This window comes from Myripristis murdjan, chromosome 10 (assembly GCF_902150065.1).
Source record: "Myripristis murdjan chromosome 10, fMyrMur1.1, whole genome shotgun sequence".
NCBI classification, from domain to species: domain Eukaryota; kingdom Metazoa; phylum Chordata; class Actinopteri; order Holocentriformes; family Holocentridae; genus Myripristis; species Myripristis murdjan.
In genome coordinates, this window is record NC_043989.1 from 34,092,937 (window position 1) to 34,112,811 (window position 19,875).

General features: G+C 41.1%; 1 protein-coding gene across 1 annotated transcript in view; it reads right to left on the reverse strand.

Annotated features, from left to right (window-relative positions):
- fbxo38 (F-box protein 38) overlaps positions 1–19,875 on the reverse strand; it is a 119,125-nt gene that overhangs the window by 53,864 nt on the left and 45,386 nt on the right. Inside the window, exons 7-10 of the mRNA XM_030061678.1 lie at positions 16,360–16,453; positions 10,703–10,833; positions 6,745–6,915; positions 3,338–3,480 (exon numbers count right to left, since the gene is read on the reverse strand). Of these exons, the coding sequence (XP_029917538.1) occupies positions 3,338–3,480; positions 6,745–6,915; positions 10,703–10,833; positions 16,360–16,453 (539 nt within the window). The remainder of the gene's footprint in view (positions 1–3,337; positions 3,481–6,744; positions 6,916–10,702; positions 10,834–16,359; positions 16,454–19,875) is intronic.

Here is a 19,875-nt window from a genome sequence, read left to right on the forward strand (position 1 = left end):
TTTGCAGTGTTTTCTTTTTTTTATTTGCAGCGTTTTTTTTTTTATTGGCAGCGATGGTGGTTCTCGGCCACCGTACATTTTTGTTGTAGTACAATACGCAGCACATGGCCCTATGTGAGCAGGCCCTGAGTAGCCTTTCTGACGGGGAACTTGTTGCAGGAACTGCCATAGCCTACCTTCTTCTCCCGACATGACTCGCTCTCATCAGGCCACTGAGTAACTTGAGGCTTCCGCTGCAGGGTGCGCTCACTTGTTATTTACGCAGCTTAATGAAGCCCTAACCATGCGTTCGCCCCCTGGTGGTTGGCTGACTACTGGCTGAGAAAGTGCTTGATTAGATATGCAGCAGAGCCCGCATTTTAAATGTAAATATCACCGATGATCAGGCTCATTTAATCGTGGCAGCCAAAATCGTGATAACGATTAAAATTCGATTAATTGTGCAGCCCTAACCTCAAGATTTGGTTTTTGCTCTGATATGCATTATCAGCTGTGAGGCCTTCTATAGAAAGGTGTGTGCCTTTCCAAATCATGCCCAATCAATTTAATTTACCACAGATGGACTCTATTCAAGGTGTAGAAACATCTCAGCAACAATCAAGAGAAATGGGAGGCACCCGAGCTAAATTTCAAGTGTTGTTGCAAAGGATCTGAATACGCCAATGTGAATTTTCAGTTTTTCCTTTTAATAAATTGGCAAAAAATTCTAAAATTCTGTTTTCACTTCATCATTTTAGGGTACTGAGTGCAGATTAATGAGAGAAAAAAATTAATTTAAAAGATTGTAGCATCAGGCTGTAACATAAAGTGATATAACAAGTGAAGGAGGTCTGAATACTTTCTGAATGCATTGTAGATTTACTTGAAAACCCAAAAAGAAGCATATGACAGCTAGTTAAAAAATTAAGCACAGTCTTAGAATGAATGAATAAGACGCTGGCTCCTGTCTCGCGGAAGTGACTACGAGTTGCAAGACAGATACAGAGGAAACAATGTGTCCGACAATCTGAGAGGTTACCTTCAAAAAATGCTGCCTAAGTGGATCCCATCTCTCAAAAGCACCCATAGCACATTGGAACTCGATGGAGCCTATCAGATTTTTTTCAACAACATTTTAACACCATGGACAATGATTTTCGGACATCTACACTATCCTTGAGGGTGCAAGGAAAGCCAAACTGAGTCTCCCTGATGGAACCCATCTGCAGTTCTTCACCGACTTCACCGACTTGCTCCTGACATATCAATGATGTTGAGAGTAAACCACAAGGGCATGAAGATGTATCGTTCAACTCTGCAGAGGGGGCATCCTTATGTGTGAGGTTTTCTGTTTATCTTCTCATTGGAAAGTTATTCGATGGACCTTTCTTCTTAATTGAATAAGGGACCAGTTTAGTTTTAAGAATCGCAAACTGGAGTTCTAATGCAATGGTGTGTAAGTACAATTTGTTAGTACAAGGATAAAATGATAATGTGATACAACTCTATTGCTGACTACCCATATATTCTGTACTTTTAACCCTCCTATTATGTTTGGAGTCAATTTGACCCCAAAGAATGTTTAACATCTCTAAATAAATGATTAACATCATTTTTTTTTTTTTTTGCTTCATATTTAATGACTTTTCCCAATTTAATGGGTACTATCGGGTAAACATGAAATTCACATGATGATATGTTTTCAATGTCCTGTAAACAATTTGTACGCATCGGTTATAAATAACAAAAATCTGTACTTAGAAATAATATAAAGCCATTAAAACACCAAAAAGATATTTCTTTCCAATTTTAGGTCAATCAGTGAGATTTTATGCTGATTTGCATATGTTTCCATAGTCGCGTAATAGGAATACTGGATGTATAAGTGGGGGTGGGAGGGGAGTTATGTTTTATTTAAAGGGCTATTTAGGTAGTCAACAAAGAAACATAAAGTACCTGACACACAAACTTTGGTAACAATTTTAATTATAATAATTTTTGTGGAGGTATAAACTGCTGGGGTCAAACATAAAAGTTGTTAGGAAATTTGAACATAACAGGAGGGTTAAGTTGGTATTTACACAGCTGTTACACTTTAGTGAGTGAAGCTGGAAAAACAGCAGTTTGTTTTGAATAACTTTACTCAATCAGTACATCCACCACTGGTACACGAGAGGCCAAAGACCCTCCTTTATGCGTTTTCCCCAGTAGCTCCCTCTCCTGCAACTCTGGCCAGATTGTGGGAAGGAGGTTTATAGGGAAACACTGGCTCGCACACATTTGTCAACTCCCTTTCGGGAGTGGCCATTACCACAACGCAAAGAGCTACTAGGCCCGTTTCCACCGCCGGAACTTCGGGGTAATTTTACGGGGCCGTGGCCGTTGTCTCCACCGCCGGAACTACCCCGAAGGAGAGAGTTCAGGAACCTTTACAGGGGCTAAAAAAGGGCCCTGCCTCAGGGTAAGGACTCTGAGCGGCCCCGAAAAGGCGTCCCTAGCAACACAGCCAACACTACCAAGCTAACGCTAACGTGCTAGCTAACGTTAAAAACACACTTTTTAGCCGGCATTTTAGGGGCACTAACGTTAGCTTTAGCGGACGTTAGCTAACGCTAACAACACACTTTTAGCCGGCATTTTTAGGGGCGCTAACGTTAGCTAACGCTAACAACAGGTTTTTTTAACAACACGCATTTTGATGCCCCGGTCATGGTCGCGCAACCGCCAGGTAACTTTACAGGAACCTTCCTCCTACTCGGCCCTCTCAGTGGAGACACGGCAGTTGAGAGGGCCGAGCGAGAGGACGTTCCTGTAGTAGCCCCTGTCCCCCAAATACTACCAGGAACATTCTGGTGGAAACGGGCCTACTGGTTCAGGCATAGGGGGAAATATTCCACCCCCACCCAGAGATGCAAGCTCTCTGGTCTTGGCCCGAGTGGTTCAACCTGAATACAGTGAGACTTGCTCACAGTGTTATTGACACTGTGTAGCGCACCAGAGCCTCTTAAACCAAGACACTATATCAGCATATGTGCCACATGTTTGATCGCATACTGATATTCAGAGTCACAAGCCATTCCTTTTCAGTGTTCTGTGGGACAACACCCTTGAGTGTGTTGATTCATGAAGGGTACAAGCCATAAATAGCCAACATCTAGACCACTGGCTCCATCATGAGATCTTTCCACTTTACTAAATGCTCTCTCCTACTCCCCTTTTGAACCCTTGGAACAAGTAGAGTAAAAAATGTCCTTGCTTTAGCCTCGGCTAAGCATGCAGACGAAATTCACACCTTTTCTGAGCATCATGCATGTACAGAGTTTGGCCCCTGTTTGCATGTTTATTAAAGTGTGTGTACCTTGGGTGGTTCTCTAAACATCTGGTCCAGACAGATAAATTCCAGACTGGGCAGTAATTCTATGAACTGGGAGAATGAGTCCAGCTTGATGGCATGACAGCGAACCAGAGTCAGATCAACAAGACGGCTCCATCGAGACTGATCTGAGGGGGAAAAAAAAAAACATTGAATAAAACATAGCACAATCATGTAAAGCACACCACAACTCACCATTTTTGATGACGCCCTCTTTATTAGCTACACTGACATATTTTACACAAAGCTCAACCCTCTAGAAAGTGAATGCCATATACCGAAAGTAAAATCCCAGCTTAAAACATAGTAACATAATGTAACCTTGGACTGAGTACTGTGTACTGTTTCTTGTACTGTTGTTTGTTTGATGTCATATTTTTGTCTTGTAGTTAACAAGCCAAGAGTTCATCCACTGATATCACAGGGGACTACTATCAGCACAGCAACAATTGTTTAAAAAAATAATAAAATTTAAAAATATATATATCAACAGTCTCAAACAGTATCAATACCTGTAAATTTTCATTTTCAGTCCTTAACAACATGACTAACAACTGCTGAAACAAGTCACACCTTTGAACACATCAGAGAGAGCCAATCTCTTGGGATTTTCTACATTACAGGTGGCAAAGTTTACAGAAAATGACACAATTAACAAAACACAGCCAGTCAGCCACAGTCCTGAGAAGTGTGGTATTATCAGCCAATATTGGCCGACCACAGATATATCGTTATTGGCATTTATTGACCAATATGCACCGATATGAACTCTTTTGTTGTGGTCCCAGTTTTAGAGTAAAGATACTGGTATCATCTGAAACTAGATGACCTAAGGAATCCACTGTTACCACATACACTACTCACAAAAAGTTAGGGATATTTCGCTTTTGGGTGAAATTTATGAAAAATATAAAAAGTTCACGCTACAGTGACATTATATCATGAAAGTAGGGCATTTAAGTAGAAGCATACACTGGTGATTTCCTCATCTCAAACAATTTCTTGAAACAAAAGCCAACAACAGTGGTGGATATACCACAACAAAAAATGTCAGTGTCAATAACTTGTCATGTGCCCTTGAGCATCAATTACAGCTTGACAACGACGTCTCATGCTGTTCACAAGTCGACTTATTATCTGCTGAGGCATGGCATCCCACTCTTCTTGAAGGGCGGCCCTCAGGACATTGAGGTTCTGGGGTACAGAGCTCCGAGCCTCTACATGGCGACTCAGCTGATCCCATAGGTTTTCTATGGGATTCAGGTCTGGAGAAAGTGCAGGCCACTCCATTTGAGGTACCCCAGTCTCCAGCAGCCATTCCCTAATGATACGACCTCGATAAACTGGAGCATCAAACACCTGATGTGAATTTTGCTGTTAAACTCCTTGTTAGAGAACAGCAACTTGTGCAAAAATTAATGAAACGTTGAACAGTTGGACATGTGCATTCAAAAGTTTACAGAAGGTCACATTAAGTTCACCTGTAAAGGTTATAATGCATTTTAGGTTCATCCTGAAATTTCACCTGAAATCCGAATATCCCTAACTTTTTGTGAGTAGTGTATGTCATGCTAGGTTGCTGGTAATGGGGGTAAATATTACTTGAAACTTCAGGTAAAGTTTGGCAAGGGAAACATTTCCAAAGGGGTCCTTTGAACTCTGACCTCAAGATAACTGAATGAAAATGGGCACCCACAGGTCTCCCCTTTATAGTCTGTCGTATGCTAATCCTGTTCAGTTTGGACAAAAAACAAAAATGGCCAAAAGATATATTTGTGCATGCTGGGGCCTCCACAGTCTTGGAGTTGCATAAATTGTGTTTGACTGGAAAGCTGAGACTCTTGTGGATTAAGTGAGCCACATTGTATTCATGTGAGATGATTCATGTGAACAGTTCTGATGTATATTTAGCTATTCATTCATTATTTTCTTAGCCTTCATTTCTAGATTTGGTTGTTGGATATTAAGCTTGAATATTAAGCTATTTGTTTTAAGACCATTTCAAGCTAACAGCAAATTACAGCTAACTAAGTATAACAATGATGCACAGAAAAGCATCACAGAATTAATAACCCATCTAACTTTGAACTAGAATGAAGGTGCAATGGACATATGGTCATCAAATCGAGATTTAAGAGTGGAAAAAGGTCGCCTTAATCTATGATGCTTTGGCTTATGTTGAGACATGCTGATGTCAAGTTAACAGCATGAACCCATGAATGCATGTACAAGTATAAGCTGCTGCTGGGGGCATAATGAGAATGTCTTCTTTGCTCACATGTGGCCTTTTAGTACTACTTGAGATGCTTAATGCTTGGACCCAGATTTGGGTGTAGATTTCCTCAGATTAAAAGTAATATAAAAACAATACACTGTTCTTTTGTTTGTTTAAATGGGACTGATAACAAGTCCATATGTGAATAAGCACATAATTCATGATAAGCCACCAACAGCTATGGCAGGTTTGTGCATGTGTGACCTATGCACAGGGGAATGGCTCATTGTCAGTAGGTTTATTTGGAGTAGTACTGTATGACCTTGAGTCATATAGATGCTAAACATACACTGGTGTTGAGTCATGATGTCAGGGATCAATTAACATTAGAAATGGCACCAGCAGTCATTTAGTCAAGTGATGACATTTAGAAATTTTAAAATATTTTCACATAGTTAAGAATTTACAGAATTCATGTTCGTTGACTTTTCCTAAATCACCATCATGTACCCATTAGCACAGCTAGAACAACAAAATTACATTTGGGAGGAGGTTGAAATGCCTTTTGTTGCCACTGTATGTGCTGGCTGATCTCCCAGCCAGACATGCAGTTCTACTTTACAGCACCAGATGGCGAAGTGATCAGTTGTATTCTCACAGACAGAAAAGTTCATCTAACAGAATTGTCCTCCTATTATAATTGTTCATATTACTGGTGTTTTTATAGTTAATGATTCGGAATTTACACATCCAGATTATAATTGTGATCATAAAAAGACCGACATATAGCCTAAATGTAATTTTATAATACACAAATGCATCTATAAATTGGGTAAGACCTTACCTCTAAAACAGGGAATGATCCCAGTAGTAATGTTAAATAGCACTTCTGCAGATGTTGAAAACAGTATGATGTTTCCATGCTAAAGTAACCTATTTGATATAGGTGTACACCCAGGCATTTTCACCAGGTTTGTGATAATTGGAGTATGAATTTATGGATATCGCTCTGATCCAGTTAAGACATTTTATGTCAACTCAAAACTGGGTTAGGTGAGAAAGCAGAATTCTTATGACATGCAAACCCAGCCACTGTGTGCATACATGTTCAGATTAAAGCTAGGCATGTGGTGGTGAGGATTAAAGTTAGAGGATAGAAAAGGTGTGGATGTGTTACCTGTGATCCAGTGGTGAGGGTTATGCAGATGAGGACAGTTGTAGATCAGCAGGTATTTGATATTAGTGAACACCTCATTCACTGCCTTCATACCGATATCCGTAATGATGCCTGGGTTCTCAATGACATCAGCCAGACCATATTTCACCAGCTCTGAGTGACTCATCTTACCTACATGCACATATAGGCATAGCGGTAAGTGTCAAGCAGGTAAGTCACCTTACTGAGAAAAAAAAACTTTGTGAACATAAATGTTGATATGATTCCTTTTAGAATAATCAGATAACCAAATGTGCTGAAATCTCATGTCCACTAGAATACAAGAAAAAAATTACCTCTTTAGAGAAATAGAGCTACAAAGGTGTTTCAGTAATGCACTATCTTCAACAGAAAAATATGCGATAGAGGACGACAGGGAAACGTGTGACACAACACAAACATTATGAACGTAAAGGGACAGTTTCAAGGATTAAATTAAGACAGGACTAGACCTTAATCCAGAATAGTTAACCATGTTTTAAAACACATTGTAAAGCTGCATTAAGTGACCACCAGAGTGTGCTGACAGCTCAAACTCCCTTTGTAAACAGACTCGGATCATATCCATGCTGATATGTTGTACTACATTTGTACTATGCCTAGGGTCCAGACTAGTCCAGCATATTCAAGCCCTGTGGACAGAATTTTGGATATGCAGCTGACAGTGTATTAGGGTGTTTTCACACATACAGAGTTTAGGTCGACCTAACTGTCTAGGCCGGCCTAATTAGTGCGGTGCGGGTAGTGTGAACACAACTAGCCGCACCCGAGGTCGACCTAAACAGCCGTACCAAGAGCGGCTGGAAGGGGGGGTCTCGGAGCGGCGCACCAACCCCTGTGGTGCGGTGCACCAAACTAGTGGTGTGAATGTGCAGCGAACCCGGGGTCAGCCCAAGCCTAGTGTACTCCACAAGTTTGAGCTACGTAGGCTCCCGTAGTTAGCTGGGCTGGAGTAGAGGACAACATTGTTATATTACAACCATTCACATACGCCATCTCCAGTGCAAGAAAACATTGTTCTCCACACGCAGCCGTGCCTCGTTTTCAAAGTCGAACGTTATAACTTCCTGACACTGAACGATTGCCAAAAGCAGTAACGTTAGGCAGTGGCGGTTCTGCCTATGTTGCCGCCCTAAGCGAAATTACCGGCTTGCGCCCTTTCATGTTACTACTCCAACCCGCCCCCGCTGCACCAGTCGGCCGCGGCACCGGGGCACCATCAGTCGGCATCAGGCCGCTCACCTGTCAGATCCGGCAGACCTGACGGGGTGGGCGCGGTTCCGGCCGGTGCCGCAGCCGGCCCGCCTGATGTCGACCGGTGTTGGCCGGTGCTGGTGAATAAAACAATCTTGTTTTATTCAAACAAGATTTTGTCCATGTAAAAAGTATTTTTCCAAAAAAGGGTCTTGAAAAAGAGGGGTTGTCTTAAAATCAGGGTCGTCTTTTATGGTCAATACGGTAGTCTAAAAAACTGGCAATTTTTTTTTTTCTTGTGCGCCCCCAAGTAGATTGCGCCCTGGGCGGTTGCCCGCATTGCCCATAGCAAAAACCGTCCCTTACGTTAGGCATATCAGACGGCGTTGCTGTTGAGTCTCCATCGTTCACATGTGTTCTGTTTAGGCTACATCTTGAGGCTTCTTTTCAACCTTCTTTTCTGGATGGAACGGTGATACACACGTCATTTCCGTCTGGTTGCCATGGATACATGACCCTCCATTCTGTAGAATGGTGGACTTGGTACGGCGATAAAAAGCATATGTGAAACCGAGCCGCTCCAGTTGAAAATTGATACATTGTATATTTGGGTCGACCCATATATGTCACAGGGTCGACCCAAATATGTGTGAAAACACCCTTAGTTTGAACTCCAGGGCTGGGTAGTAGTCCAGATGAGCGGACACTTAGGCATTTTAAAATGATCACACAGACAAAGCATTGACAAGCATTGAGAAAACTGGACAAGCCAAAACATTGTGACTTGCCCCCACCCCCCACCTGTTGTGACTTTTTTCTTTTTTTTCCTGCCAGACCCACTAGCTCATTGGTCTTGTTAGCTAGCAAGTTCACATTCCCCATCACCACTGAATAGATGGCTTATATCACTTGCATTTCTCCTTTAGACTAGACTTCAGCTTAGCACTGGCTCTACATCCTCAGTACCTGACAATCTGCTTCCTGTTTATACCGTTTTGTTTTACAAACAAAACGTATCAGTGTAGATGTGGGCTCAGGCCTGCTCTCAGGTTCACGGTGGCTTAGTTGTATAAAACCAAAAGCTAGGGTGAAAAACTTTTTTGGGATGGAAATGAGGGATACTTTTACGAGACTCTTGTTGGAGATTATTTTGTCTGTGAGCTCCAATTTGAAAATGTGTTGACTGCAGACTGTCAACTGCTAGGTAAACAGCTGCTTTGAATGAATGTTTTCTGTGGTGGCAGTGCTGACTGCAGTGACAGGCACTCGTATGACTGATGTGAAATTTGGATATAAACATCGCACAAAAGTAAGGAAATTTGTGTTTGGTAGGTTATTTCTTTGTTGTAACAATGCTCCTTGGCAATAAATCTTATACCGTTGGAAAGTCTGTTGATTTCCCTTTTAAATGGTGCCACATTTGTAAGGAACATGCATTTGTGGGATGAGCAGCAGAGCTGAGTATGTGGGTTGCCCCCTGAAAAAAACTGCCAAATCTTCTCTACCAATGCCTAACAGCTTATTTTGCTGTTGCTACTGACTCTTGTTTTGAGCTTCTGGTATCCCCAGGTGCTGCCAATCAGGCATCTGATTGGCCTGTGAGCATGGGCCCTGCTACTGTGGTCAGTAGGTGTCTGCTCCAAGAATCAGCATGCCACATTTGACTGATCTAGATAGGGCCCGTGCAATAGCGCAACTTCAAGCTGGTGTTCTGCAAAACCAAGCATTATTTGGAGTGAGCCCTAGTACCATCTCCAAAGCAAAGGCCAAGTTCCATATAACAGGGGATGTCAGAAATAGGCCGTGAAGTGGGCGTCCCAAGAAGACGACACCCTAAGAAGACCGTTTCCTCACTCTGTCAGCACCTAGGTACCGTAGGCTGTCTTGTACAGATTTGCAGTCAAGGTTTGCAGGACGATATGGCCGACAGCTCTCTGCCCAGACAATCTGTGACAGACTGCATGCAGCCAATATCTGGTCTCATAGGGCTGCCGGGAGGCCTGCCATGACTGCCCTTCACCGTCAGGCCAGTTTGCGCTGGTGTCGGCAACACGTGCACTGGAACCTGAACATGTGGAGGAAGGTTATGTTCAGTGATGAGTTCAGATTCTGCCTATGGCACAGCATTTGGATCATAGGGTCAAAGTGAGGAGAAGACGCAGAGAATGCTATGCTGATTGCTGCACCGATATAGTAACATCTTTTGGTGGAGGCAGTGTGATGGTGTGGGGTGGCATCTCCCTCACTGGAAAAGGCAATCTCAATGCAGAGAGATATCGAGATGAGATTCTGTAACCAGTGGCAATCCCATATCTCCACAGTCTGGGACTGAACTCTATCCTCCAAGATGACAACGCTCACCCCCACAAATTTTTCATGGGCACAACCCACATACTCAGCTCTGCTGCGCAAATGCATGTTCCTTACAAATGTGGCACCATTTAAAAGGGAAATAAACAGGCTTTCAAATGGCATAAGATTTATTGCCAAGAAGCATTGTTACAATAAAGAAATAACCTACCAAACACAAATTTCCTTACTTTTTGTGCAATGTTTATTTATCTGCAGAATATGCATTTCAGAGAACACTTGGAATGGAGTTAAAGAGACTGTGAAACAGTTGTGTAAGTAACCCATGTAAACGTATTCATCTAACTATTGTCTCATTTAGAGTAAGGCCGATAGTCAGATTATTGAGTCCATGAAGAAATAGTCAGTAACTTACACTGAAGCAGGAACTCATCCACATATCCCAAGTGAAGTGTCTCAAACTGTGGGAACTCCAGTTCAGCCATCTTGAGAGCTGAGAAAACTCCATCTTTTGTCAGTGAAGGCTGAATACGCACCTCGTGGAGCCTGAAAAACAAATGGACATTATGCAGGGGTTTTCAAACTATTTATTACCATGAAATAAAATAAAATTATTTGAATAAATAATTGTTAGTAGTATTTCATGGCACCCTTCATGACTGTATTTGTGCTTGTCAATTCAACTCAACTTTTCCCATTCAATCACAGCAGGACACCGAGGTAGACATGGGCATACAAATGTTAGATTTTGCTCTCACTGATATTGGCTGCTCAAAAACTGAGATAGAAGTGGTTCAGACACACGTTTTAATTAGAAGTATTTGCAAACAGAATGTAATCTATCCATGATTACATTGTTATACACTTAGTTATACACAAGTTATTTTTAACTGCATTTTTTTTTTTTCCCATGGCAACGGCGGCGCATATGGATGCAGCAGCTGGTGGCTCCCTCCATTTATAACATGGCAAGGCGAAAATGGAGCGATTCTTTTGCTTTTATTGCTGGGAATCGTGCTGCTTGCGACAGTGACACACTCGTCGGTATTGGAGGGGGAGGTGCGATGACTGGATTGAGTGCAGTGGACCTTGAGATGATCTCTGCTCTCGGCATCTCGGCACCTCGGCATCTCAAGATCCGACATTTAAAAACATTCGGACCAGACGTCACCGCAAGCGGTGTGGTCGACCCAGGAGGAGAGGGAAGCGAGCCGGGAGACGTGGCTTCGTGGTGGCATGCCGGATGAGGCTTTAGCGCTGGACGGGCGGAGCCTATTCCGGGCTGACAGAGCACAGGACTCCGGTGAGACGAGAGGGGCGGACTCTGTATGTACATCAATGGTACTGGTGCACAGGTGCAGCCAGAGTGGATGGAGGATTAAGGTGGTACAAGAGTTTAAATATCTAGGAATCACTCTTGACCCACAACTTCTTTTTAAACAACAGATAAAAAAGACTGTGAACAGAATTAAGTTTAACTTGTCCAACTTTAGATTTATTAGGAACAACCTAACTCCTGAGTCAGCAAAATTATATTTTGATACTATGACCATGTCACATATGTCCTATTGTGTAACAAGCTGGGCAGGGGCCTGTAAGACAACACTAAAGCCGATCAAAACAGTTTATAAACAAGCTCTGAAAGTATTAGATAAAAAACCCAAAACATACCATCACTATCAGATATTAAAAAAGCAAGAGCGCTTAAATTGGGACAACGCTGTTAAACACACCGATGCTATCTTGATGTATAAAATCTTCCATGGCCAAGCACCACCTCCACTACAGGAATTTGTGAAAAAAAACTCAAACAGATCAACCAGAGCTGGTTCCAGAGGTGACTGCATAGTTCCTTTTAGAAAAAGTGCCCGTAGTTAAGCCACTTTTTCTGTTCGTGCATCTCACACCTGGAATTCAATTTCAAGCACGATACTCCCAACTCTGATCTCTTTTACCAAACAGCTTAAAGCTTGGCTACTGGAAGAACAACACTGTTGCCACAACCATGCCTAAACTTGTGTATTTGTTTAATGTTATCTAAATTGTCAAGGGTTCCATCCGCAATTTCTACTGAGTACATACATTATTATTACTTTACTCTTCCTTATTAACTTTTTTTTTTTCCTATTTATTATATCTTTATTTATTTTTCTAGGTACTAGGGCAATGTGCAATGCAACATGCACTTTATATTCTCACACAATTGGGTACTCTCAGTATCATAAAATTACCATTGTTGGTATTCATTTACTGCAATATGTAATCAAGTAGTGTGCAATTCTCACTTATTAGGCAGTAGGGCAATGTGCAATGCAACATGCACTTTATATTTCTATACAACTAGGTACTCTAGGTATCACAAATTACCACCGTTGGTATTAAATTATTGTAATATGCAATTGAGTATTGAGCAATCAAAATAGTACTTTATATTCACTGGGCAATTTGCAATATAATAATGCACTTCACACTTTAGCACTTTGCACTTTAATCAGCCCCTCGATATATAATTTAGTGTTTAAGCAGTGGTGAAATGCGCATGGTCCCCTGAGCTTTGGCCTGTATGTTTTATGATCAACTATGTTGTTTGTTTTGTTTTGTTTTGTTTCTTTTTATTCTATTGTGTATGAGCGTTATGTACAACACCAACCTGCCAGTGGGACTAGAGATGGAAATTAGCCGCACGGCTATAATCTCACGTGTTTACATTTATATGTGCAGTAACATGTACTGTCCCATTTCTCTTAAAAATAAATAAATCTACAATCTACAAATCTACAGGATGTTCACCTGACATTAGCTGTGTCCCAAATCAGGGTCTGCATCCTTCGAAGTCCGCATTTGACGGCCAGTCACGTCACAACACTGCGCGAAGACCTGTCTCAATTCATCCAAAGTCGAAGAATCCTTCAAATTCGCACTTCAAATGCGTCCTCCTTTTCAGCCGTTGGTAGCCGATTCGGAGGATGCACCGCAACTATCCTTCTCGGGCTCCTGTATCCCAAGATGCTTTGCGTGCTGCTGCTCAGAAATGGCTACGGCGGCATCTGAATTCAGATTTCACTATTATAAAATATTCGGTTTTTACTCATTTGAACATCCAACGCCATATGTTAAACCAAAATCCCTTTCTTTACTGTTTTGTCTTGTCTGACGGAAAGAAACGTTATCTTTCTGTCTCCGGAGTTTGTTGTCATGGTAACGGCGGTTACCTGACCAGGAAATATTCCTAAGGCCAGACCGTCCCATTTGGTTGATGGGGAGGACGCTTCGTCCGCAGACCCTGAATTGGGACACAGCTATTGAGTGTTTTTACTGCTGAGATGTCGGCCATATTACCTGCCTTGAGAATTCACCAGTGTGTTTATTACTGCTGTTTACATTCCACCGGATGCAAATTCAAAAAATGCTCTCCAGGAATTGTATGAGGTCATCAGCAGTCAAATGGCAAAACAGCCAGATGCTGTTATTATTGTTGCTGGGGATTTTAATCAAACGTATCTCAGAACTGTTCTACCTAGATTCCACCAGCACGTCCACATTGCCACCAGAGGAAACAACACACTGGACCATGTCTACACCAATGTTCCTGGCAGCTACAGAGCCCTCCTTCGTCCTCATTTTGGCCAGTCAGACCACATCTCCCTGCTTCTCCTGCCTACTTACATCCAGTTTACAAAAAGGGTCAAACCAACTGTAAAAACAGTTAAAGTGTGGACAGATGAGGCTGCAGCAGCTCTACAGGACTGTTTTGAATGCACAGACTGGCAGATGTTCAAAGATGCTGCTACCCAGGAGAACCACATCGACCTTGTAGACTACACAAATGTGCTGATGATGTGAGAAATGCCATGTTTAATGAATGAATTAAGAGGGAACTACATTTTAATTTCGTTATACAACCTGTTGTATAATGACGAATAAACTTCCTTGTATTCCTTGTATGTGGTCCCTGTTGAATGGAAAAGAATTACTGGTGTGTGCATTGTGGATTTAATCAAGCCACAATGCACATACAAGTAATGTAAGCAATCGTGTGGAGGTGAAAGGTGGGATAGTGTAGCCCAGCATACCCTTCAATTACAAATCCCCTCTCTCAGATTTGTAAACTGTACCCTCAGATTATGAAGAATGCCCAGATAACACCCATCAAAAGCTTTTTATATTGCTATCAACAGAAATTAGTGTTCATCTGACATATTGGTCCGATATCCAACTTTTTAAAAAAAAAAAATAAAAATACTGGGCACCACCATGCCCATGTCTTTCTTCTCTGATATGAAAGACAGAGAAGGTACACACACAAAATATTTAATATTGGAGTACATCAGGCATTTTCACCAGGCTCCTCATAATTGGAATATGATCTTACGCACGTTGTTCTAATCCAGTTAAGACATTTCATATGTCAACTGAAAACCTGGTTAGTTGAGAAACCAGAATTCTTCAGTCATGTAAACACAACCACTGTGTGGGTACAGGGTTTCCACAACATGTAATTGATCGTAGCACACTGCCACAGCAAAATAAAAGCCGCCACGCCTTCGGAATGATGATTTTTTTTTTTTTTTGAGATGTTAAAACAATTTAAAGTATATTCTATGAATGGATATATACTACGCAAAAAAAGTTCTTTACCGCTTTTTCAGTCTATAATTTCTCTCCTTTATTTATACCCTTTTGAGGGGAGCAAAATCCCATTCAATGTGTTTTCAGTTGATCATTTCTCCCCTGTGATAAGACCAATTGGATTTGTGAGTTATACTGTTGGAATGCCAGTCCCCTTTACAATAGGGTATAACTGTAAGGATGAGGCAACACAGCTAAACAGGTGGGAAGCACAATATTTTATTCATTTTCTCATTTTGCCATACTCTGTCAATTAAGTGCCAGTTAGGTACACCTGTGAGTGCAATTTAAATTATCAACAGAAGAACACTGAAGGGAATTTTGATTGATTGAAAGGACACTGAATGGGATTTTGCTCCCCTCAAAAAGAGGGGGAGGGGACATGTTTAGCCATGTTGGTCATACCAATCGACTGACAATCCTTACAACTTATTTCTCATTGAAAAGGGGACTAATCAGGCTTTCTAACGGTATAAAACACAACACCAATCGGTATTGTTAAATGGGAGAAATGATCAACTGAAAAAATATTGCAGGGGATTTTCTCAAAAAAAAAAAAAAAAATTGGTCGCCTCCCACACAATTACCGGTGTCACTCACACTCAAGTTGTATCTCATTGGAAACAGGACGAATCAGGCTTTACAGCGGTATAAGATACAACACTATTGGGTATAAATAAAGGGGAGAAATTATAGACTGAAAAAGCAGTGCAGAACTTTTTTTGCCTAGTTTATATACACACATGTATAGCCTATACTTGCGTACATCTACTTACTATAATCAGAGTTTGAAATGATAATTTAAATATCATGAAATGTTACACTACACTGTAATTAACTTTATTTTGAAAAATGTACACCGGAGTCATCACCCGCCTGTTTGATCGCAGCGGGAGAGAAAGGGCAAGAGAAAGGTACCTAGGCAAGATTAAATTTAATCCATTTTTTGTTGAAGCCTGTGAAAACGACCCTAATGTTATCATTAATGTTAACATTGTAGGGCCCTATAATTTCCGTGATCACGGAATTGCGGACGGAATCGCGGATTTAGCCAAATAAAACGGAATCTATTTTTAATGCAGAATATCGCAGAATTTGACATAATTTGAATGAAATGCTGTTTTTCTTGTGGAATATGAACGTATGTCTAGAGATTAAGATTAACCAGAAATCTGAGGGAAAAAAATCGTAATTTTGAGATTAAAGTCACAAGTCAGAAATTTATTGACAGACTTGACTTTTTCCTCAGACTTTTGACTCATCTTAGAATTCTTAGAAAAAGCTTTTTTTTTTTTTTTTTTTAAGAATTATGAGATTAATCTCAGAACAAATTTTTTTCAATTCTGCTTGTCTTATTTTGGCTTTAATCCTCATTTGAAAGAAATACATTAAGACGTAGTGTTTTTATCCTCAGGCAGTCTAAGGTCTTTGTGACAGGAGTACCTGCGAGCAGCTGTGATGATCAGATATCCCAGGTCCACTTCTAGGGCATTCTTACAAGCTCCAAAGACAATGGTGTGGAGGTTCCGAAACCCTCCTGTAGAAACATAAATAACATTTACAATATCACACTACCCTTCTGCATGTGTACAGCACATGAATACAACCAACACTGCTAGTCCACCTAGCAATAAACACATGGTGCATACTGAATATAGTTATACAAAGAAGTAGATCATAATCCACAAAAACTAAAGAGAATCCCTCCTCCAAACAGTCAACCATGCATGCAGAAAAAACTACCAACCAGACCCATACACACAAAGAGACAAAGGGCGGTGGAATTTTGCTAACCTGCACCAGATTGGCATTTTGTACCTTGCCAAGACATCGCTTGCACTGAACCAGGCAAGGAACGTAGAGAAGGTGTCGAGTCTGGTGTCGCAGTGCAATATTAGTGTCCACAACTCTGCTTGAGCCTCTGACAATGCTTTCTAGTAGAAGACCTGACTGACTGGATCTTTATGTATGACCACTCAACTGTGATCCCCTACTGACCTAGGGTCCAGTGCCATCACCTCAGTTTTTTCACAAAAACTGAGATGGCTGGCATCACACCACTGTACAAAACACTGTATTTCAGTTAAACAGGTTTTAGGACATATGTCTTTATGCAGTAGGCTGAGGATACCAGTGTCATCTAAAAATTTCTAATGTGGTTCTTAGGGTGACTGCTTGTACACTCATTACACATATTTGTGTGTAATGTGAAAAGAGGTGGTGAGCAGACGCAACCTTGTGGGGCACCTGTGCTGATTGATCTAGGTTCTGAGAGGGTACTGCTGACCCTGACTTGCTGCATTTGATTGGTCAAAAAGGAAAAATACCACTTAATTATAAAAGGACAGGAGGATAAAATGACACTCATCTGTTCCAGGTTTGGGATTAGCAGATGGGGCTGAAGCATATTAAAAACAGAGCAAAACTCCTGAGGCATAGTCCTTCGGTTCTTCCACTTGGGTGATACTGTTAATGGCATCATCCGTACCACACCCTTGTCTGTAAGCAAACTGGAATGGATCTAATACAGAATTTACCTCTGTTTAAGTACAGATGCCATGCATTTTTCAAAGCATTTCTTCACAATCGAAGTCAGAGTGACAGGTCTATAATCATTACTTTCGTTTGGACAAGATTTTTTTTCTGGACCTGGAATGATGATGGATTTTTGTCCAAAGGGCAGAGACAGTGTGTGAGTCCACAGAGTGCTGGAAAGGTTTAAGAAGAGAGGAGAGATGCCATCTGGGCATGTGATTTCTTTGTGCATACATGTGTAAAAAGTGACTGAACCACCAGCCTGAAGCTCGAAATAGTAGTTGAAAAAGTCTCTAGCACATTACATTCCAAAGAAGCCCTACATTTCGAACCTAAGATAAAATTAACTGAGTTTGTTGACTTTTTTCAGATTATCATTAGTAATGAGGTGCTTCCTATTTGTTTTCATACTGGTTATAACTGGTGTTATCAGTTTATCATCATATAAACAACATAAAAAAACTATTCTGATTAGTATTTATAACTGTCATTATTGTGTAAATTTCAGTGTAGCAAAATATGATCACCTGAACACAGTTCTTACAAATTTGAGGAGAACAAACAACAGGCAAGCAACAAATTAAGGAAAATCATTTTCTTGTACTACTATGTTCGTTGTAACGGCATATCATATTGTGACTGTTTTCCCCAAAAAAAAAAAAAAAAAAAAAAAAAAAAAAAAAAATTCATTGAGTAACAAGAGAAGGCTCCAATCTCTTTCAATGGAGAGTCAACTATATCTAATATTCTGACATAGTCATTTTCATGACATATTTCTGAAAAAGTATGATTTATTAACAGCATACAATGTTTAGTTTTCTATTAAAAAACATCTTTGTCACAAAAAACATTTTTTCTCACTTACTTACGCTTGTACACATGCCTTCTACTGCCTCAGAAAACAGCGGGATATCACCAATCAGCAGCAATCCCTTAAATTTGTAATGTTATGCAAGCAAGCCACAAAAGGGAGGTGACAGTTATAGAGAGCAGGGATGCACCGAGACTGGTATTGGTATCAGTATTGGTGCCGATCAAGATGTAATTCAAGGATTGGATATTGGACTGACATTACCAATCTACGTAACTAACGTGCAATACAGTGGTGGAAAAAAGTTTTCGGACACCCTTAAAATTTTACACAATCTCAAATATTATCAGGAAATATTTGTGGAAAAATCTTTTTTGTATTTCAAAAGGTGTGGCTGCATTAGACATATACAAACAAATGCAAATTATATTTTTTGTTTATTGTTTACAAGAAAAACTAACAAAACTAAATTCTTGACAGTTTAAATATGTCAGTTCTCTACATTGCTGGCATCAAAGTCAACAAATAGATAATGTGTTCAAAACTGAACAAAAAATAAATAAACCATCACATCATCAAATTAATATTTAGTAGTCCTGCCATTGGCACGTAGTAGAGCTCTGAGCCTGGCTGGCATATTCCCCACGAGCCTTTCACACTGTTGAGGGGTAATCTTGTTCCATTCTTCTTGAATTACTGCTTTTAATTCTTCTAAATTCTTTGGTTTACGCTTTGAAACAGACCTATTGATAATCCACCACAGATTTTCAATGGGGCTCATGTCCAGGGATTGAGCTGGCCACTCTAAGACCTGGATACTGTGCTCCTGCAGCCAAGTTCTACTGGCCTTGATGTATGGCAAGGGGCACACATCAAGGCCATCTTGTTGAAACATCCAGTTTTTACCTCGACGGAACAGTGCACACGCAGAAGGGAGCATGTGGGTTTCGAGAATGGTACAATACTTGGCAGAGTTCAATGTGCCATCACAGACAGTGAGATGACCAACACCAGCAGCACTCATGCATCCCCAAACCATGATACTGCCTCCACCATGCTTGACAGTAGGTACTGTACATACTGGAGATAATGCTTCGCCTGGGCTTCTGCGTACCCTCACATTAGTAGGAGGAAGATAAAGCTGGAAACTGGACTCATCTGACCACAGAATCTTCTTCCTATTCCTGGCTGTCCAGTTCTTGTGTGCCTGGGCCCAACGACGGCGGGCTAACCTCTGTCTCTCACTGATCAGGGGCTTCTTGATAGCCTTGTAGGACCTTAAGCCATGGTCTAAAAGTCGGCCACGTACACTACAGTGCGGGTGGAACACTGGACACCAGTTTGGTTTGACCACTGCTGCTGAAGCTCCTGTGATGTGATTCGGTGGTTTTGCCTGCACATGCAGATCAGGATGCGGTCATTTCTTGCTGAAGAAACCCTTGGACGCCCAGATCTTGGTTTGTCTTCCAAGCTGTTGGTTCATCTGTATTTCTGCAGAGTGTATCCAACTGCTGAAGGACTGCATCTGCACTTCCTGGCTATCTGGCGGCAGCTGTACCTTTCCTGGCTGAGAATCTTTATCTTCAGGAGTGTTTCCTGCATTAGGTTCCTTG